This window comes from Pan paniscus, chromosome 1 (genome assembly GCF_029289425.2).
Source record: "Pan paniscus chromosome 1, NHGRI_mPanPan1-v2.0_pri, whole genome shotgun sequence".
Lineage (NCBI taxonomy): Eukaryota > Metazoa > Chordata > Mammalia > Primates > Hominidae > Pan > Pan paniscus.
The window spans coordinates 95,292,246-95,314,838 of record NC_073249.2 but is presented as its reverse complement, the minus strand read 5'-3'; the positions used below and the strand labels follow the sequence as shown (position 1 = coordinate 95,314,838).

Below are 22,593 nucleotides of genomic sequence, written 5' to 3'. Positions count from 1 at the left end.
AAATGTAATATAAACATGAAGACTGAGAAAAATGAGTTATACATAATGCATTTCTATTTTCCTAAGCCAACAAAGTGACTTTGGAAGATGGTATAAATATCATTTTTTTCCAAAATAGGGTTTTCCAGAGAAAAATTGGTTTTCATCATGGTTGTGAAATTTTATAATCATTAACACTCTTGTGGGGAAGCCAAGGAAGGAGGAAGTATTGAGGGGTGCAGGCAGGAGGTGAAAGAGCTGAACCTGAAGTGAAGCCATCACAGTGGGCAGCGAGTGCATGTCTGTGACCTGCAAGAAAGCATTTCAGTAGGGCTGGAACCAGCCTAGCGCAGGCAGTCAGGAGGGAGTGGGCAGGGAGGAAATGGAGGCATTAGGTGGAGACGGCTCTTTCTACAAGTTTGGCAGAAAAGAGAAAAAATAGGGTGTAGTTCAAAAAGGCCTCAGGGTGGCATAGACCTTATCATAAAGCGGGGGAGGTTGGTGCCTCTGTGGAGACACCAACCCAAGCCCGCGGAGCAGGATGGGGAGGAGGGGATGGGGTGAGGAAGACGGCCTGAGGGCAGACTAGGAGAGGAGAAGGGTGTGGGGAAATGTTCGGGGAAGAGGAAGGGAACCATATCCCTGGGCAGAGGCCAGGCAGGGTTGAGAAGCAGTGAGGAGGAGGTACTCGCAAAGCTGCGGAAGTCACTTCTTCCTGGGAGCATACCCTGACCACCTCCTTTCCCTCCAAATCTGGATTAAATGACAGGCCGTGTGCGCCCATAGCCAGCTGTATGTGCAGTGATGAAATGGTGTGTTTACTTAATTGTCTTGTCTGCATCGCTGCTTGGCTGGTGAGCTTCACTGAAGACAGGGCTGTGGCCTTTCTTGCCTATCCTACAAAACATGGCACGTACAGCACATAATAGATCCTCATTAAGTATGAGTTAAATTGGGTCCAGACTAGCTGGCTGGGGATCTGAAACCTTGAGAAGTGGTTGTAAGTTATGTCTCTGGGTCTCTCTCTTTTAAACCCTGCTGTTGTAGGAGGAAATTCTGTACCTTCTAAAGGACTTCAACCCTCTTGATGTCCACAAAATCCAGAATGGCTGCAAATGGTAATGACTGTTCTTTCTTTGTTTTCTTTGGGAAGCAGCTCCTTTCCTCCCTGTCCATTTTGCTGATGCACTCATGTTGCAGACTAGCCCAGCAACTGCCACGTCCACACCCACTCTGACTTGGCAAAGGAACATTTGGGAAACCCCCTTTCCATATTTAACCCTGTGACCCAGCAGCGAATACTGTCTTATCAACACAACCCTGGCTTAGAAGTCCAGAGACCTGGGTATATTTTTGGTCATGTCCTTGCTGTATTTTCTGACTTGAGATAAGTTACTATACCACCCTAAGCCTTAGTTGTTCCTGAAAACCAAACCTACTTATATTTTCCCTTTCTTATTTTCAAGGCAGTAAAAAGTGCTTTGAACGTTTGTTTGTTTGAGACAGGGTCTTGCTCTGTCGCTCAGGCCGGAGTGCTGTGGTGCAGTCTCGGCTCACTGCAACTTCCACCTCCCAGGCTTAAGCAATCCTCCCACCTCAGCCTCCGAAGTAGCTGGGACTACAGGTGTACACCACCACATCCGGCTAATTTTTGTATTTTTTTGTAGAGATGGGGCTTTGCTATGTTGCCCAGACTGGTCTGGAACTCCTGGGCTCAAGCGATCCGCCTGTCTTGGCCTCCCAAAGTGCTGGGATTGCAGATATGAGCCACCACACCTGGCTTGCTTTGAACTTTTGGGGCAGTAGTATTAAACTCAAAGTCATAGACATACGATGCATAGTGAAAGTCAGCTCATTTCTTCTGCTCCTTAGAGGCCCATGACAGTATCTCACACTGGCCCAGCCCCAAGTCTGGACATACTTGTAGCTTGCTTGTGAACAGTTCATCTTCCATCACTGCAGAGAGAAAGGACACTGCCCTTCCAGCTCGGGCTTGGTGCCTCCCTGCAGCTCTGGGCTTCTCTGGAGATGTGCTCAAAGCCGCCCTCTCTCTCTTCCCTTTTCAGCTTTGCATTTGTAGATCTGGGCTCCATGCAGAAAGTGACACTTGCAATCCAGGAGCTGAATGGTAAACTCTTCCACAAGCGAAAACTGTTCGTGAATACAAGCAAAAGGCCCCCCAAGAGGACCCCTGATATGATCCAGCAGCCTCGGGCCCCGCTGGTATGTCTTCTGGCCTTTCTGCTCTGGGGCGTTCCATTTTCACCCTTTAGAGCATGGCTGACTTTGCTTTCAGTGCTTTCATCCTCCTCCAGTCCAGTCTGACTGTGGAGAAGAAGGCAGGGTCTCGGGTGAAGTCAGGGAACTTTTATGACCTTTAACAGTCAGAGGTAAGGTCAGATGTGGAAAACTTGGAATTTGTAAATTAAGGAGACTATATTTTTGGCAAGGATAAAAAGGGCCATTAGGCAATTCAGTCAGGGCTTTTTCAACCTGGAATATTGAAACTTAGGTTTTCATTGTTAATGTAGCAGACATTGAGTGTCTACTGTTTGTACAGCCTTGTTCTGGCTGCTGGTGTGAAGTGTAAGACGAAAGTCAATAAAATCCAGCTCTTCCTGGCAGGAAGATAAACATTGCCAAATATGAGGTATGGGGGGCAGTTAATGGTGGAGGCTGCCTCTGCAGGCAGAGAAGATAAGGTCCATAACTAACCCCTGGGAGCTTCCCTCAAAAGGAGGAGGGCCCATTCTCCGTATGCAGAGGTGAACCAGGAGAAAAAGATCCCATTCCAGAGCCTGAAGTGTTAGTGCTAGAAGCCGACTTGGCTGCACATACGAGGAAATCTGAACAATAGTAGCTTAAACAAGTTAGCGATTTGTTTTTCTTTCCTATAGAAGTCAGGAGGTAGGGAGTCCAGGGTTGCTATATGGTGGTATCAGGGTTCTAGGCAGGAAGAAGGGGAGAAGCAGAGGGCAAAAGGGGCCTGTGTCCTCTTAAAAGGTGCATTTTCCAGAAGCCCTGACCACAGTTCTGCTTGTGTTTCACTGGATGTCCCCGTAACTCATGGCCTTAAGTGCACAGATGCTGAGAGATGTAGTTTTAAAAGGTAGACACATTGTTGCTAAACTTGGGGTTCTGTCAGCAAGGAAGCAGAGCATGCATATGGCTGGCAGTTAACAAGGTCAGCCACAAAGCTGGAGAGGTTGGAGGTGGAAGCCGAGAGATGGGTTGGAATTATTGACTACAGTCAGATTTTCAGAGGTGGCCCAGGCGCAATGGCTCACACCTGTAATCCCAATGCTTTGGGAGACCGAGGCAGGAGGATGGCTTAAAGCTAGGACTTTGAGACCAACCTAGCCAACATAGCAAGACCCCATCTCTATAAACAGGAAAAAAAAGATTGTCAGAGGTGACTCCGTTTGCTAATTTCAAACTCTTTCTCTTCCTTTCTCTCTTAAGCCCTCTTTGAAAGGGCAGACTGTCAGACTATACTGCTTAGGAACCTTCCTGGCAGCAGTTGTCTGCTCTTCTCTGTGTTATGCCCTTCACTGAAAACTTCAGCTTCTGGCTCATTATCTTTCTGTCTTATTATCATGCAAATTTAGCATCCATGTGGATGATTCGACTAAGAGTCCAGTCACTTACTTCCTGGACCACTGTATCTTTTTTTTTTGAGACAGGGTCTCATTCTGTTGCCCAGGCTGGAGTGCAGTGGAGTGATCTCAGCTCACTGCAACCTCTGCCTCCTGGGTTCAAGGGATTCTCCCACCTCAGCTGGGACTACAGGTGTGAACCACCATGCCTGGCTAATTTTTATATTTTTTCGATAGAGACAGGGTTTCACCACGTTGACCAGGCTGATCTCGAACTCCTGACCTCAAATGATCCGTCCACCTCAGCCTCCCAAAGTGCTGGGATTACAGGCATGAGCCACTGCACCCCACCTGGATTGTTGTGTCTTTAATGATTTTTTTTCTTCCACTTGGTCACAGTTTCTCATCCCCCTAGCTGTATTTCAGACCTTGTCATTGCTGTAACCATTTCAAGCATCCCACTCTGCGCTGTCCCCCAGTCTTTGCAGCCCTCTTACTCTGGAAGAATGGTTCTCAAGCTTTAACAAGCATCAGAATCAACAAAAGGGTTTGTGAACACAGTTTTCTGAGCCCTAGCCCCAGCGATTCTGACTCAGTACATGTAGGGTAGGGCCTGGGAATTAGCACAAGCTTCAGGTGGTGCTGATGCTCCTGGCCCTGGGACCACATTTTAGTAGCAAGGCTCTACAGCCTCAGTCCAACAGTTGATGCATTGGCTCACGTAGGCACACAAAGTCTGCTGACCCCACCATTTCTTCATTATTCAATATTCTCTTTGTTCTCTCATTTCCCTCTTAGCCTAGATTCTATAGTCAATAACTACCTTAGTTCAAACATCTTTAACTCCATTGCCCTTTTCTCACTAGGTTATAGCTTGCAGAACACTAATCCTAGTTGGACCCAGCCCTCTGCCTGTTCTGAACTCACCCTCGGAGCCCCTGAAGACATTCACACAACCTTGCTAACTGGTCTCAGTATTTGTGCATGGTCACAGGCTTTCCCACTCTTCCAAACTGACCTGTTTTGGAATTCTCTGATCTTTTCTCCTCCTATGTCCAATCTGCTCTTAAGCCCATCTAATGAATGTTCTATTTTAGATATTTTTCAACTTCCATTTTATTCTTTTTTCCCATTTCTCTGCTGGACTTTTTCATCTTTTCACCTATTTTGTCTCTTTTTTAAGATTAACATTTTTATAATAGTTATTATAAAATCATTTTCTGCTAATTCCAACATTTGAGTCATTTGTGGATCTGCTTCTGTTGACATTTATCCCTTGATTATGGGTAAAATTTTCAGGCCCCTTTACAAATAGTTTTCTGTTTTTTCCTGAGACAGGGTGTTGCTTTGTTACCCAGGCTGTAGTGCAGTGGCTCAGTCATAGCTCACTGCAACCTCCACCTCTTGGGCTCAAGCCATCCTCCCACCTTAGCCTCCCTAGTAGCTGGGACTACAGGCATGCACCACTATGCCTGACTAATTTTTGTATTTTTTGTAGAAATGGGGTTTCGCCATGTTGCCCAGGCTGGTCTCGAACTCCTGGGCTTAAGTGATCTGCCCACCTTGGCCTCTCAAAGTGCTGGGATTATAGCCATGAGCTGAGCCACTGCACCCAGCCTATAGTAATTTTTTATTGTATGTTGGATATTATGGATGCTATATCGTGGAGACTTCTGTTACTGTCCTCTAAATAGTGTTGAAATTTTTCTAGCAAAGATTAAATTACTAGCAGATCTTTTACCCTATTAAGGGTTTTTGTGTGTGTGTCATAGTTAGGATTGGAATGTTCCATTGTGAGTCTTTTTCTTGGGTAACATCATTTTTCCTAAGACTTGGCTTTTGTAGGGTCTCAGGTGAGTGCTCCGGGTGCTTGCCAAGGTCTGTCCCCCTTGCTGGGTTGGAACTCCATTGTCTCCAGCACTGTGAGACCTCTGGCATCTGTGTCTCTCTCAGAGCCCTCTCCCCCACCTTCACAGTGACTGTTCTCTTTAAGGCCTCCCGGTACTTGTCCCACACCACGGACAGCTTAGGCCTCAACCAAGGACCTGAGGCAGACACCTAGATTCCTTGGACTTCTGTGTGGCTCCTTCCTCTCTGGTCCTCTGTCCCCAAATTCCTGTCACCTAAACTCTGTTGCTGCCCAATGAGACTGCCACTTTCTGCTTGGGCTCCGTTTCCCTTTGCTGTGGTTTGGGAAAATGCCCCCAGGCAGAAGGTCAGGGTGAATGTGGTGCTCACATGCTTTCCTTTGCTCAGGAAACAGCCCTCTGCCATTCACTCTCATTAGTCCTGTGCTGGAAATGGTGAGTTCCTGTATTTTGTCTAGTTTTAGAGTTGTTTGGGGTGAGAGTTAAGTTGTGTCATGCCAGAACCAGATACTGGGAAAGAGAATCATGGCTCTCACCTTTTTTCTCTTGGGATAAAGATGATTTCCCAGTATTCCCACTGCTTTTAAATTAGAAATAAGTACACAAAAGCTGAACATAAAATCCCCATAAATGTGGACATTTAAAAGCATTCCTATGTAAACAACACATGGGTCAAAGAAGAATTTATAAAGAAACTTAAAAACACTTAGAACTGAATAATGAGGAAAATACTACCCCTGAAAAGTTTTGGGATATAGTGAAGGCAATATTTAGAGGTTCATCCAATCTTAGATGAGCAAAGAAGAAAGGTTGAATATTAATGAGCTAAGAGTTGATTGAAGAAGTAGGTAACAACATTTTAAAATCCAAATAGGAAGTAGACATTAATGGCCAGGCACGGTGGCTAACACCTGTAATCCCAGCTCTTTAGAAGGCCAAGGTGGGCAGATAATCTGAGGTCAGGAGTTCAAGACCAGCCTAGCCAACATAGCAAAACCCCATCTCTACTAAAAAATACAAAAATTAGCTGGGCATGGTGGCGGGTGCCTGTAATCCCAGCTACTTGGGAGGCTGAGGCAGGGAGAATTGCTTGAACCCCGGAGGCGGAGGTTACAGTGAGCTGAGATTGCGCCACTGCACTCCAGCCTGGGCAACAGAGCAAGATTCCGTCTCAAAAAAAAAAAAAAAAAGAGGCTGGGCGTGGTGGCTCACGCCGGTAATCCTAGCACTTTGGGAGGCTGAGGCAGGTGGATCACAAGGTCAGGAGTTTGAGACCACCCTGGCCAATATGGTGAAACCCCATCTCTAATAAAAAAAAATACAAAAATTAGCCAGGCGTGGTGGCGTGCACCTGTAGTCCCAGCTACTTGGGAGGCTAGGCAGGAAAATTGCTTGAACCTGGGAGGTGGAGGTTGCAGTGAGCCAAGATTGCGCCACTGCACTCTGGCCTGGTGACAGAGTGAGACTTCATCTCAAAAAAAAAAAAAAAAAGAAACTTGACATTATTGAAATAAAAAAAAAATCTAGCCAGGCCTACAGGCACTTTGGCAGGCTGAGGTGGTAGGATCACTGGAGCCTGGGAGGTGTAGTGAGTTATGATAATGCCACTTCACTCCAGCCTGGGCAACAGAGTGAGACCCTTTCTCTAAAACAAGCAAGCAAACAAAACCTAAAACAACTTTCACAGATTTTTTTTTTTTTTTTTTTTGAGACAAAGTCTTGCTCTGTCACGTGGCTGGAGTGCAGAGGCGCGATCTGAACTTACTGCAACCTCTGCCTCCTGGGTTCAAACGAGAGCTTACTGCAACCTCTGCCTCCTGGGTTCAAACGATTCTCCTGCCTCAGTCTCTCGAGCAGCTGGGATTACAGCCACACGCCACCACGCCCAGCTAATTTTTGTATTTTTGTAGAGACAGGGTTTCACCATGTCGGCCAGGCTGATCTCAAACTCCTGACCTTGTGATCTGCCCTTCTTGGTCTCCCAAAGTGCTGGGATTACAGGCGTGAGCCACTGCGCCTGGCCTAATTTTTGTATTTTTTGGTATGGATGGGGTTTCACCATGTTGGCCAGGCTGGTCTGCAACTCCTGACCTCAAGTAATTACCCACCTTGGCCTCCCAAAGTGCTGGGATTACAGGCGTGAGCCACCGCACCTGGCCTGAATTATTTATTTATTTATTTATTTATTTATTATTATTATTATTTTTTAGACAGAGTCTCGCTCTTGTCACCCAGGCTGGAGTGCAGTGGCACAGTCTTGGCTCACTGCAACCTCCGCCTTCTGGGTTCAAGCAATTCTCCCTGCCTCAGCCTCCCAAGTAGCTGGGATTACAGGCACCTGCCACCACGCCCGCCTAGTTTTTGTATTTTTAGTATGGACAGGATTTCGCCATGTTGGGCAGGCTGGTCTAGAACTCCTGACCTTAGGTGATCCGCCTGCCTCTGCCTCCCAAAGTGCTGGGATTACAGGCATGAGCCACTGCGCCTGGCCCTGAATTTTTTAAAATATTTGTTGAGTCTGTGGATGCAGAAACCACATATACGGAAGACCAATTGTATTGGCTTAAGGCCAGACAGTTTGACCAATAAAATATAATCGAGAACTCAAAAAGAGGCTCATTCGTACGCAGAAACTATTATTCAGGTAGAGTGGTAGATCTCTGGGGAAAGGATACACACTTCAGTAAATTGAACTGGGACAATTGCTTATTCATGTAGAAAACTGTGAAATTGTATCCCTACCTTATCCCACGCACAAAAATACTAGGTGGATTATAAACTTGGCAGTGAAAGGCAAAACTTAAAAACTTTTAGAAGAAACGTAGCAGAATATCTTTACGATCTCAGTGAGGATGATCTTATCAGATGTCCTACCGGATATGATCTCAGATAGGATGAGATTTGTCAAGGCATAAAGCATCAGGTGAAAAAAAAAGATGGATAAGTTAAAATAAAGACCACCTCTTTGAAAGTTGATGTATAAAGAAAGATAAATTCAAGCCAAGAACTGGGAGAAGATATTTGCAATAATATAACTAACAAAGGATCAGGAAAGGTGTCATAGACTTTGGCCAGTGATTCAAATATGGCCTACTGCCCATTTTTATACTGCTGGCAAGCTAAAAATGTTTTTTTTAATTACACTTTTTATTTTGAGATTAATGGCAGATTCACATATAATTGTAACAACAATACAGAAAGATCTGGTATACTCTTTATCCAGTTTCTCCCCAGTGGTAACATCTTACAAAAACTATCACAACCAGGATAGTAACATTGACCCAGTCCAGATACAGAACATTTTACTTTTTGTCTTTTGTTTGTTCTATAGTTTTTGTTTCTTTGTTTTCCTGAGGCTTACTTGAACATTTTTTAGAATTCCATTTCTTGGCTGAGTGCAGTGGCTTCATGCCTGTAATCCCAGCACTTTGGGAGGCCAAGGTGAGGCCAGAAGTTCGAGAACAACCTGGTCATCATAGGGAAACCTCGTCTCTTAAAAAAAAAAAAAATTTTTTTTTGAGATGGGGTCTTGCTCTGTTGCCCAGGCTGGAGTGCAGCGGCGTGATCTTCATTCACTGGGCAACCTCTGCCTCCTGGGTTCGAGATTCTCCTTCCTCAGCCTCCCTAGTAGCTGGGACTACAGGCGTGCACCACCACGCGCAGCAAATTTTTTTGTGTTTTTACTAGAGACGGGGTCTCGCCATGTTGATCAGGCTGGTCTAGAACTCCTGACCTCAGGTGATCCGCCCACCTCAGCCTCCCAAAGTGCAGGATTACAGGTGTGAGATGCTGCACCCTGCCAAAAAAATTTTTTTTAACATAAAAATAATAAATAGACCAGGGACAATGGCTCACGCCTGTAATCCCAGCACTTTGGGAGGCTGAGGCAGGCGGAGACCAGCCTGGCCAACATGGTGAAACCCTGTCTCTACTAAAAATACAAAAATTAGCCTGGTGTGGTGGTGCATGCCTGTAATCCCAGCTACTCGGGAAGCTGAGGCAGGAGAATCACTTGAACCCGGGAGGCAGAGGTTGCAGTGAGCTGAGATTGCACCACTGCAGGTCAGCTTGGGCTACAGAATGAGACTGTGTCTCAAAAAAAAGTAATAATAAAGATAAATAGAATTCCATTTTTATTTACAGTGTTAAGTGCATCTCTTTGTATACCTTTTTAAATAGTTGTGCTAGATGTTACATAATTACATTATATACACATAACTTATAGCCTACTCTTGTTGGTTTTATCAGTTTGAGTACATCTATTTGCTTCCCTTTACCTTTCCCTGTTAATAATGCAGTTGTATTTGAAATTAAGTATTTACTCTATATACATTTAGATCCAAGTTGGAAAGAATTATAATGTTTTTTTTTTTTTGAGACGGAGTTTTGCTCTTGTTACCCAGGCTGGAGTGCAGTGGCACAATCTCAGCTCGCTGCAACCTCCACCTTCCAGGTTCAAGCAATTCTCCTGCCTCAGCCTCCCAAGTAGCTGGGATTACAGGCATGTGCCACCACACCCAGCTACTTTTGTATTTTTAGTAGAGACCCTGCCATGTTGACCAGGCAGGTCTCGAACTCCTGACTTCAGGTGATCCACCCATCTCAGCCTCCCAAAGTGCTGGGATTAGTGAGCCACCATGCCTGGCTGGAAAACATTATAATTTTTGCTTCAACTGTCAAATATAACATCAAAAACTCAAGAGAAGATGGAAGATGTATTGTATTGGTTGGTGCAAAAGTGTGGTTTTTGCCATTAAAAGTAATAGCAGAAACCGCAATAATTTTTGCACCAACCTAATATTTACCCATATTTTTTCTGTGTTCTTTTTTTTTTTTTTTTGAGACGGAGTTTTGTTCCTGTTGACCAGGCTGAAGTGCAATGGCATGGTCTCGGCTCACTGCAACCTCCGCCTCCCAGGTTCAAGTGATTTTCCTGCCTCAGCCTCCCAAGTAGCTGAGATTATAGGCGCCCACCACCACACCGGCTAATTTTTGTATTTTTAGTAGATACGGGGTTTCACTATGTTGGCCAGGCTGGTCTTGAACTCCTGACCTCAGGTGATCCGCCTGTCTTGGCCTCCCAAAGTGCCGGGATTACAGGTGTGAGCTACCGCGCCCAGCTTCTTTCTTACTTTGTAATGTCCCAGAGTTCTACCTTTTATCATTTCTTTCCTGTTTAGAGAACTTCCTTTGGCTGTTCTCTTAGGGTAGGTCTGCTAGTAACAAATTCTTTTCCTTCATCTGAGAATGCCTTAATTTCCCCTTCATTCCTAAAGAATATTTTTTTTCTTTTCTTTTTTTTTCTGAGACAGAGTCTTTGCTCTTGTTGCCCAGGCTGGTTGGAGTGCAATGACACGATCTTGGCTCACTGCAACCTCCGCCTCCCAGGTTCAAGTGATTCTCCTGCCTCAGCCTCCTGAGGAGCTGGAATTACAGGCACCTGCCACCATGCCCGGCTAATTTTTGTATTTTTCGTAGAGACAGGGTTTCACCGTGTTGGCCAGGCTGGTCTTGAACTCCTGACCTCAGGTGATCTGCCCGCCTCGGTCTCCCAGAGTGCTGGGATTAGAGGCATGAAGTGTCTGGCCTAAAAACATTTTCATTAGATAAACAGTTTTTTTTTTCAACGCTGGAAACATAATTGTACCACTTTCTTCTGGCTTCCATGGTTTCCTTCTTTTTTTTTTTTTTTTTAAGTTTTTTTCATTAAAATTTTTTTTTCTTTTGAAACAGAGGTGGGGTTTCACCATGTTGCTCAGGCTGGTCTTGAACCCCTGGACTTAAGTGATTCACCTGCCTCAGCCTCCCACAGTGCTGAGATTACTGAGCTGAGCCTCCATGGTTTCTGATGAAAAATCTGTTGTCATTCAAATGGTTTTTCTCTGCATTCAAGATTTTTGCTTGGTTTTTAGTTTTCAGAGTTTAATTGTGATATGTCTTGGCATTTCTTTGTATTTTTACTGTTGTGGGTTCACTTGCCTGTTTGAATCTAGGTTTTCTCGGTCTACTGTCTTTCTGTTGCTCAGACTGCATAATTTTTATTGCTGTGCCTTCCAGTCACCGGTTCTTTCTTCTGGGCCTCCAGTCTGTTGTAGAGTCTACCCACTGAGCTTTTTATTTTGGTTATGGTATTTTTCAGTTTAAATTTTTTTTTTTTTTTTTGAGACGAGTCTCACTCTGTCACCCAGGCTGGAGTGCATTGGCACGGTCTTGGCTCAAGCGGTTCTCCTGCCTCTGCCTCCCAAGTAGCTGGGATTACAAGGACCTGCCACCACGCCCAACTAATTTTTTTGTATTTTTAGTAGAGATGGGGTTTCACCATGTTGGCCAGGCTGGTTTTGAACTCCTGACCTCAAGTGATCCGCCTGCCTCAGCCTCCCAAAGTGCTAGGATTACAGGTGTGAGCCACCACGCCTGGCCTAAAATTTCCATTTTTAAACACTGTTTTTGGCTGAGACTTGGTTCATTTGTTTTAAGCATTTTGTCGTGGCTGCTTTAAAATGTTTGTCAGGTAGTGCCAGCACCAGTGTCGTCTTGGCATTGGCAGGTATTGTCTTTTTGTGTCTGGAATTGGTGGGTTCTTGGTCTCACTGACTTCAAGAATGAAGCCGCAGACCCTTGCGGTAAGTGTTACAGTTCTTAAAGGCAGCGTGTCCAGAGTTTGTTCCTTCTGATGTTCGGATGTGTTCAGAGTTTCTTACTTCTGGTGGGTTCGTGGTCTCGCTGGCTCACGAGTGAAGCTGCAGACCTTCGCAGTGAGTGTTACAGCTTTTAAGGCGGCACATCTGGAGTTGTTCATTCCTCCCAGTGGGTTCGCGGTCTCGCTGGCTTCAGGAGTGAAGCTTCAGACCTTCGGGGTGAGTGTTACAGCTCATAAAGGCAGTGTGGACCCGAAGAGTGAGCAGCACCAAGATTTATTGCAAAGAGCGAAAGAACAAAGCTTCCACAGTGTGTAAGGGGACCCGAGTGGGTTGCCACTGCTGGCTCGGGCAGCCTGCTTTTATTCCCTTATCTGGCCCCACCCACATCCTGCTGATTGGTCCATTTTACAGAGAGCTGATTGGTCTGTTTTGACAGGGTGCTGATTGGTGCGTTTGCAATCCGTGAGCTAGACACACAAGTTCTCCACCTCACCACTAGATTAGCTAGATACAGAGTGTCGATTGGTGTATTCACAAACCCTGAGCTAGACACAGAGCGCTGATTGGTGTATTTACAATCCCTTAGCTAGTCATAAAGGTTCTCCAAGTCCCCACTAGACTCAGGAACCCAGCTGGCTTCACCCAGTGGATCTCGCACCGGGGCCACAGGTGGAGCTGCCTGCCAGGTGGGTGCTGTGCGCCCACACTCCTCAGCCCTTGGGCGGTTGATAGGACCAGGCGCTGTGGAGCAGGGGGCGTCACTCGTCGGGGAGGCTCAGGCAGCGCAGGAGCCCATGGCAGGGTGGTGGGGAGACTCAGGCATGGCGGGCTGCAGGTCCCGAGCCCTGCCCTGTGGGGAGGCAGCTAAGGCCTGGTGAGAAATCAAGCGCAGCACCAGTGGGCCAGCACTGCTGGGGGACCTGGTGCACCCTCCGCAGCTGCTGGCCCGGGTGCTAAGCCCCTCACTGCCCGGGGCCGCTCTGAGTGCGGCCCGCAAAGCCCACGCCCACCCAGAACTCTAGCTGGCCTGCAAGCACCGCGCGCAGCCCTGGTTCCCACCTGTGCCTCTCCCTCCACACCTGCCTGCAAGCCGAGGGAGCCAGCTCTGGCCTCGGCCAGCCCAGAGAAGGGCTCCCATGGTGCAGCGGCGGGCTGAAGGGCTCCTCAAGCGCGGCCAGAATGGGCGCCGAGGCTGAGGAGGCACCGAGAGCGAGCGAGGGCTGTGAGGGCTGCCAGCACGCTGTCGCCTCTCATTTTTTTCATTCCATGTGAAATTTTCCTGGTTCTTGGTATGATGAGTGAGTTTCACTGGAAACTTGGACATTTTCTTGTTACGTTGCTAGACTAGATTTTGTGTACACCTTGTGTTTTAACTGGCTTCCTCTGACGCTGCTCCCACAGGGGAACACGGTACTGCCTCGCTGCTGCCAGGTGAGGATGGAAGTCAGGCTCCCTACTCAGCCTCTAAGGCGGCAGCGAGCCCCTTGTTACTGCCAGTTCTAGTTTGTGGTCTCCACTGACATCTTGGCGTGGATGGCTTCATTACCGCTGAGGAAAGTCTTGACTCTCCACTACACCTCTTCTGACACCCCCCCAATAGGGAGAGAGAGGGGGCTTTCTCTCTGTGAGGTGGGTATGGAAGTCCAGGATTCCCAAGTGGTTTCTGTTGACACCCAGGCAGGGTGGTGGTAGGGAGAGACCGGTTTCTTTATTGGGTAGGGGATGAAATTCCTGGCTGCCTGCTTGGCCCTTTGTGACACCATCAGGGTGGGGGTATTGGGCGACTCATCCCAGCCCCATGAGGGCAGAAGTCTGGGCCCTGCATGCTGTCTTTGTTGGCGTGCGTGGAGGTGGGATCGCCTTGTTGGTGGCATTTAGCTGGAGTAAAGGAGTTATTATCTACAAGCTTTCTGTCTTCCTAGCCTGTCTCTTCTGGTGCTTTGGCTAGAAAGAGCAGGCTTTTGTTGGGGTTTGTTTTTTTTTTTCTGGACCTATTGGTGTTTCTGGGTTGCTGGCCTCTTCAGTTCTAAGTTTGGAATATATAAAGCAAAAGGAAAACCCAGAGAAGTCATCACTACGTTGTACCCTGGGTTCCAAGGTCTCTGGTCAGCCTGTTCCCTTCTCTCCATCTTTCAGAGTCTTCTTATGTTTGTTTTACATGTAATGTCCTGGGCTCCTAGTTGTGTTTAACAAAACTAAGATGAAGTATGTATATTTCATCTTCTCAGAGTGGAGGTTCTAAGAATGGTTTTTATTTATTTATATTTTTAGAGCAGGGTCTTGCTCTGTTGCCCAGACTGGAGTGCAGTGGTGTGATCTGAACTTACTGCAGCCTTGAACTCCTGGGCTCAAGCAGTCCTGCCTCAGCCTCATGAGTAGCTGGGACTACAGGCGTGTACCACCATGCCCAGCTGATTTGGCCTCAAGCAATCCTCCTGCTTTAGCCTCCCAAAGTGCTGGGATTGCAGGGCAGCCACTGTGCCCAGCCATATATATATATATATTTTTAAATTTTCTATTGTTTGTAGAGATGTAGTCCCACTATGTTGCCCAAGCTGGTCTTGAACTCCTGGCAAGCAATCCTTGTGTCTCCACTTCCCAAACTGCTGGGATTATAGGCGTGAGACCCCCCAGCCATATTTTTAAATGGGAAAAAAAATGAAGAATATTTCATGACACATGAAAATTGTATGAAATTCAGTTTGTGTCCATGAAACATTCCTGGCATGCAGCCTCAGCCATTTGTTTACAGATTGCCTGTGGCTGCTTCCTCACTACAGCAGCAGAGTGGACTCATGACAGACAGTAAGGCCCCCAAAATCTAAAATATTTACTATCTGGCCCTTTGCAGAAAAAGTTTGCCAGTTCCTGGGTTAAGATCTAGGCTATTTTTTAAAAAACAAAAATAAACAGGATGAAAATGCCTGGAAATCAATGCAAGAAAGAAACAACCTAATAGAAAAATGGGCAAGAGCTAGGAATAGGCACCTTTTGTAGGTGAAGATGCATAAAAGCCAGGCTGCAACTTTCCCGTTGCTTACCACGAGGTGGCAGTTTCTGACAACACCTGGTGGTTTTCCATAGCCTGCTCCGATCAAGTCAGCCACCTTTGATGCTCCTGGTTTCCATGGCTTTGCCCATCCTGGTAGAACTATCCGCTGAAGGAGTAGGGAGTGGGGAAGCCCCAGATGCTCACTGTTTTCGTACAAAGGTCAATCGTTGTTGTTACTGTTTTCTTTTTAATAGATGTTTTCAATTTCTTGTATGCTTCAGTCAATTTCCAGAGTCCTGAAGTGATTGTTTTTGACAATTTATCAAAATTTGTTATTGCTTTTTGGGGAGAGGATTTGTTGATTGAAATATTTTGTAGTGAAATTGTTTTAAAGAAAAGAAAAGGTAAAATTAGAAGATAAGCTTATGTGGCACAACACACATCCAGGCAGTGTTCAGGTCAGCGTGGGGGAGAGATTATCAAATGATATAAGATAATTTCCCATGGGTGAAGGATGTGTTTTCAGATATAAAGCAGCCAATGAGTGCCCAGGATAATGAATGGGAAAATAAAAACCTACATGAAGGCACTTTACAGAAGTATTTTAGAATACTAGGGATAAAGCTTTAGGAAGAGAATCCACATTGAAGGATATGGAATCAGGTGGTGTGATTGAATTCTTCAGGAAAATAATATCCAAGCCCAAACAAGTCAGTCAAGAATAAGGGTAGCACTTTGGGAGGCCGAGGTGGGCGGATCACTTGAAGTCAGGAGTTTGAGACCAGCCTGGCTAACATGGTGAAACCCCATCTCTATTAAAAATACAAAAATTAGCCAAGTGTGGTGGTGCACACCTGTAATTCCAGCTACTCGGGAGGCTGAGGCAGGAGAATCCCTGGAACCCGGGAGGCAGAGGTTGCAGTGAGCTGAGATCATGCCACTGCACTCCAGCCTGGGCATCAGAGTGAGACTCCATCTCAAGAAAAAAAAAAGAGAGAGAATATAAGGGTAATCCATCTGCAGTGGTGTGCACCTGTAATCCCAGTGCTTTGGAATTTGGGATTTGGGAAGCTGAGGTGGGAGGATTGCTTCAGGCCAGGAGTTTGAGAACATCCTGGGCAACCCTATCGACAAAAAATGTGCCGGGTGTGGTGGCACACACATGTAGTCCCAGCTACTGGTGAGGCTGAGATGGGAGGATCACTTGAGCTGAAGGAGTTTGAGGTTGCAGTGAGCTATGATTGTGCCAGCACTCCAGCCTGGGTAACAAAGTAAGACACTGTCACTTTTAAAAAAAGGTTGAAAAAGACTTGCTCAGAAAGATAGGGTCTCAAAAAATGTGTGCCCCATGTACCTGTTCTCAGAAAGCTACGAAGGAGTGTGTTCCAACAAAAATGAATCAGTAAGCCAAAACAAGATGGGATCTGGTATCCAACCCAGATCCAAGAGGAGAGAGATGAGAGGCTTCCCAGATTGGCCAAAGGCAGTCTTGGAACAGTTGCTGTGCAGCAGGCAGTCCAGGGCAGAGCAGGACGGGGTGAGACTCCAGCGGTGACGTTGGCAGGAAGAAAAATGTAAAATTGAGAGGAGCGGTATTATGAAGAGCCACTGGAGGTTATAGGAAAACTTAGCCAAAGATTCAAGGAAATCCAAGTAAATGGACTGGGGAAAAAGCAGCAGTTAATTCCTAAGAAAAGGTTGCAGGCCGGGCGCAGTGGCTCACGCCTGTAATCCCAGCACTTTGGGAGGCCGAGGTGGGTGGATCACGAGGTCAGGTGTTCGAGACCAGCCTGGCCAACATGGTGAAACCCCGTCTCTACTAAAAATACAAAAATTAGCTGGGCGTGGTGGCACATGCCTGTAATCCTAGCTACTCAGGAGGGTGAGGCAGGAGAATTGCTTGAACTTGGGAGGCAGAGGTTGCGGTGAGCTGAGATTGTGCCGTTGCACTCCAGCCTGGACAACAACAGCGAAACTCCATCTTAACAAAGTTGCTTAAGAATAAAAATAACACATAACTTGATTCAATAGGATTTGCAGTCACATAATAATGAGAACACTGGAGGCTTTGAGCAGGGGGTGACATAGCCAGATAGAACCCATTCACATATTTTAGAAAATCAACTTTGTTGAAGTATTCGATATACTTACTGAAGTATAATTTACTTAAAGTGAACCCATTTAAGTGTACAGCTTGACGAATTTTGACCAGTGCGTGCAGCATGTAACCACTGTCACAATCAAGATAGAGAACATTTCAGTCGCCCAAAAGATTCCCCCTTCAGGGCCCCCAGCAGCCCTCAGCTGTTGTCCATCGTTTCGATGAGATGGAGCTTTTCCAGCATGTCCTGTAAATGGCATCAGGCTGTGCGTGCTTCTTTGTGTCTGGCTTCTTTCATTCAGTGGAATGTTATTGAGATGCATCCATGTGGTTGCACCATCAGCAGTTCTTTTTTTATTGCTAAGTGATATTCTGTTGTATCATGTGCCACCATTTATTTGTCCTTGCACCTAGATTTAACTTTTAAAGGGACCCTTTAGAAACCACTGGAGGAGGCCAGAATGGAGGCAGGAAGACCTGTTTCTGGCAGTCCGGGGAAGAGATGAAAATATCTTGTCACACCAGCCCTGGGGCGGCCCCCCAGACAAGCCAAGTACATCCCCACATTAGGGCCTCTGGACCTACTATTGTCAGCCCAGAAGGCTCTTCTCCCAGGTGTCTATAGGGTTTGCTGTCTCCCTTCATTCCGGGCTCCGCTCAGCAGTCACCACCTCAGGAGGACTTTCCATGAGACAGCACCCACCCCTGGCACCCTTCATCCTCTGTCTCTGACTTTTGTCTCTTCATCCCTCTTACTGCCAGCCAAAGACATTATTCCTCTTTGTATACTTATTTAGTGTCTGCTGCCCCCACCAGAACGTGAGCTTTGTGGTGGCGTTTTATATTTGTGGGTGACTAAAGGGGGGCTCCCTGAGGAGCCCACGCAGAGGTCTTTGTCTTTCATCTTTGTCTTTTTGTGTCTGGCACATAGAAGTGCAAGTGATTAAAGAATGAGAAGGAAGCAGTTGAGGTTGAAGCTGCACATGCAAAATTTCCACCAGGATGGGCCCCTCAGGTGTTCCCAGGTGCAGTTCCCCAGGTTGGTGGAGGTGAGGGTGGGTGTAGACAGCGCTTAAAGAGAGATGGCCCAGGGTTGTGGCAGCAAGCAGACTTGGAGGCTGCAGGTTGGGACGCTGCCTGTGTTCTGGGTGTCATGAGGCTGTACCCTGCTGAGTGTATGCAAGAACTTCTCCCTGGTGTGTGGAGGGGACTGGATGGATGGTCCCACCTCCAAGCCTTCTGGCCACCAACCTTTGTATTTTTGTTTCTCCTCTCCCACTGCACGGACTCCCCAGCATCACTCTGGAGCAGGCGCACCTCTTAGAACACTTGACCACCTGGTAGAAATGTCCCAGAACAAAGTAAAGGGATAATTAACAGCTGTTGATTGATCTGGGCATGGGGGTGACCATGCTTGTAGCAACAATGGAACTTAATTAAAATTAGCTGCTCTTGCAGCTATTGAGGTGCTGCCTTGATGTCTGTGGCTTCCGTGTGGCCACCTTTGTATTACAGACACGTCGGAAATTGGAGGTCTGTGTTTAGGTGACGTGCCTGCTGTGGCTGTTGGATGATAATTATGTAGATTTTCCTCTGGAACTTAATTTTACAAACTGTCAAAACGGGCTTGTTATATTTATCACTTAAATCATTAGGGAATAATAATTAGACCAAAAATGATGTGAAATGCTTCTGTATTAATAATCATTTTTAGCTTGAAACCACTAGTGATAATTGGTTTGTGGGGTTGGTATTTAGAACTGCCTTAGGAGAGGCCAGGCACCGTGGCTCACGCCTGTAATCCCAGCACTTTGGGAGGCCGAGGTGGGCGGATCACCTGAGGTCAGGAGTTCGAGATCAGCCTGACAACCAAGGGGAAACCCCGTCTCTACTAAATACACAAAAAATTAGCTGGGTATGGTGGCGCATGCCTGTAATCCCAGCTACTCAGGAGGCTGAGATAGGAGAATCGCTTGAACCTGGGAGGTAGAGGTTGCGGTGAGCCGAGATCATGCCATTGCACTCCAGCCTGGGCAACAAGAGCGAAACTCTATCTCAAAAAAAAAAAAAAAAAAAAAAGGCCAGGTGCGGTGGCTCATGCCTGTAATCCCAGCACTTTGGGAGGCTGAGGCGGGCGGATCATGAGGTCAGGAGATGGAGACCATCCTGACTAACACGGTGAAAACCCATCTCTACTAAAAATACAAAAAATTAGCCGGGTATAGTGGTGGGCACCTGTAGTCTGAGCTACTCGGGAGGCTGAGGCAGGAGAATGGTATGAACCTGGGAGGCAGAGCTTGCAGTGAGCCTAGATTGCATCACTGCACTCCAGCCTGGGTGACGGAGCGAGACTCCATCTCAAAAAAAACAAAAAAACAAAAAACTGCCTTAGGAGATTCTGAATAAAAAGGCACCTTATGTGCTTGCCTACAGGGGACCAATTTTTAGCACCGTGGCTTGGCTTTGTTATGGGTAAAGAAGAGAGGCAGAACGTGGTTGGTTTAGCGAGGAAAGGTTCAATTTGGGTCTCATTGATTGACAGCAGTAGTTAACTTGCACTGAGGACTCACTCTCTAATTGTTTTACCGTATGAACTCATTTAATTACAGCAGTAGGTGCTGTTAACTCTCCTGTTCTGCAGATGTGAACACCAAGTAACTCACCCAGACTTAAGCAGCCAATCTCCCAACCAGGATTGGGGTCCAGACAGCCTGACTCTTGAATCCGTACTTGTAACTGCTGTGTTGTGCTGCTTCTGTTTCTTAGTACCAACTGCATGTCATTGTCCTGAGCCCAACTAAATCCTCACATCAAGACAGGTGGGATTCCTGGTGTGGAAGAGGAAACCAAGATTTAGAGAGTGAAGAATTTGCCCTAGGTCATTTCTTTCTTTCTTGTCTCTCTTTTCTTTTTTCTTTTTTTTAAACAGAGTCTCACTTTGTCACCCAGGCTGGAGTGCAATGGCACAATCTCGGCTCACTGCAACCTCCGCCTCCCCGGGTTCAAGCAATCCTCCTGTCTCAGCCTCCCTAGTAGCTGGGATTACAGGCACCCGCCACCACGGCCAGCTAATTTTTTGTATTTTTAGTAGAGACAGAGTTTTTCCATGTTAGCCAGGCTGGTCAGGCTGGTCTCGAACTCCTGGCCTCATGTGATCTGCCCACCTAGGCCTCCCAAAGTGCTGGGATTACAGGCGTGAGCCGCAGTACCCAGCCCCTAGGTCATTTCTTATTTGATTCTTTCATTCAGCACATATTTACTGAGAGCTTAATATGCACCAGGCATTTCCTAGGCCCTGGTGTTACCTCCACGATCAAGGTAATTGTTGAAAGACACTTGTCATTCTTGTTCTTGTGATGTTTACATTCCAGTGGTAAAAGAGACAAACAAGAAAATACCAGATAATGAGTAGCAGCCGGAGAACTAAAATATGATGATGTGATGAAGAGTGAGAGGTCACTTCTTTAGATGGTTCTTAGGGGGGCCTCTTTTGCGGGGTAGTGACATCTCTACTGAGATCTGAATGCCAGCTCAGAGCCAGCCACTTGGAAGACCAGATTAAGAACATTCCAGGCAGAGGGAGGCCTGCAAGTGGCCCAAGGTATGAGCCTGGTGGGTGAAGGGGAGGGGAGTAGGCAGAGAGGTCACTGGGAAGGGGCATCCATTGGTACAGCCTTGAGAGCCAAGGTCAAGACTTTGGGTTTTATTTGTAAGCACGATGGGGAGATGTTGGAAGATTTTAACCAGTGATGTCATGTGATCTACTTTTTGTTTGAAAAAGATCACAGTCCTCAGGTGATTGGATTGTGGGGGCAGGTGCCACAGCAGAGCTCCCTGTTTGCTGTCACTGTTATTCTGGTAAGAGATGGCGAGTACTGGGGTGGTGGGTATGGACACAGAGAAAAATGTTCATGGGCTCGGGTGTGTCTTGGAGGAGGAGGTAGCTTGGCTTGCTGATGAATTTGACGTAGGGAGCTTGGGAGAGAGAACTTGGGTGAACTGCTCTGTAGGTAGTGATGCGGTAGGCTGAGCACAGTGGCTCATGCCTGGAATCCCAGCACTCTGGAAGGCTGAGGGAGGCGGATTGCTTGAGCCCAGGAGTTCAAGACCAGCCTGGGCAACATGGTGAAACCCCATCTCTACAAAAAAAAAAAAAAAAAAAAAAAAAAGATGCCGTTCACTCAAATGGAGAAAGCTAGGCTGGGGAGGGTCTGCTTTATTTGTTCATGATTGCAGGCTCCTTGGGCAGGTCTGTTGCAGACATGCTAAGTCTGTGTACCTCTTCACTGTCCTGTCAAGTGGACATCACATGTGAGTGGAATTCCAGAGAATGATGAGGGCTGGGGCTGCAGCTTCGAGAGTCCATGGTACATTGTTGATACCTAAAACCGTTGCACTGGAGATGGCCTTGGAGAGAAGGTGGATGGGTTGAGGACAAGTCCTGGGATGTGCCAGTGTTGAGCAGTTGAACTGAGAAGGCCAGCCAGGGAAAGAGAAGGAGAACCAGATACATGTGATGCCAAGAGATGCGTTTCTGCAAAGAGGGAGCAGAGGGAATACTGAAGGTGGATTCAGAACAGGGAAGTGACCATTGGATTTGGCAGCGTGACTGTTCATGCTGACTTTGTGCAGGGCCATTTTGGGGAAGCCTGAGAGGAGATGAGAGTGTGGAGGTAAACAGCACAGAGACCGTGAAACTGTGGAGTTGCAGTGAGAGGAGCACAGAAGCAGGAATTGGGGGAGCTGTGAGGTCAGTCAGAGTCTTTCCAAATGGGTGTCAGAGCCTGCTTGTTTCCTGTGGAAAAGGCTCACACGGGAGGGAGACAGTGCTGGAGGAGCAGCAGGGTGGGTCTGCAGGGTGAGGGCTTGAGCCAGAGCGGGAGGGAGCAGGTCCATGCAGGGGAGGGATGGCGGGGAGGGCAGGAGCGGGAGAGGGGTTGGTGGTGGGGGTGGGGAGAAGAGGGCGTCCTGTCTCATTGCTTCCCGTTTGCCCTCTGATGAAGAGGCAAGTTAATGGGCAGGGGTTGTGGGCATTTTGAAGAAAGGAGAGGACATGAGGTCCTTTGGAGAGAAGGAAAGTCAAGGTGCGTGGGTGGTGGTGGTAGGATGGAAAGGCCTGGATGCAGGGCAGTGGGAAGGGGGATAGATACTTGGGTTTCCCCAGGCTTGGGGGTTTTTCAGGTGAGAACAGCGGAGAGAGGGAGACCAGCATGGGTTGGGGGCTGCAGGGCTGTGGGGAGTGGCAGGGCACCCAGGCCTTTCTGTCCCCACCCAGCCCTGCATCAGGTGACCGCTACTACTTCTTTTCCTCCCTGCAGGTAGTGCCAGTAGGGCACCAGGATAAGCGTTCTGGTGGTGCTTTCTGCCCCTGTCTGGGGAAGGCTGCTGGGCAGCTCATTCTGTGACGGTAGCTCCA

At 47.1% G+C, this 22,593-nt stretch overlaps 1 protein-coding gene across 4 annotated transcripts in view; it reads left to right on the top strand.

Annotated features, from left to right (window-relative positions):
* Nucleotides 1–22,593, top strand: part of TDRD10 (tudor domain containing 10) — a 45,621-nt gene that overhangs the window by 16,683 nt on the left and 6,345 nt on the right. For all 4 annotated transcript variants that reach the window (XM_055101169.2, XM_055101172.2, XM_055101165.2 and 1 more), the window contains 2 exons: nt 1,027–1,097; nt 2,046–2,202. In XM_055101169.2, coding sequence (XP_054957144.1) covers nt 1,027–1,097; nt 2,046–2,202 — 228 coding nt within the window. The remainder of the gene's footprint in view (nt 1–1,026; nt 1,098–2,045; nt 2,203–22,593) is intronic.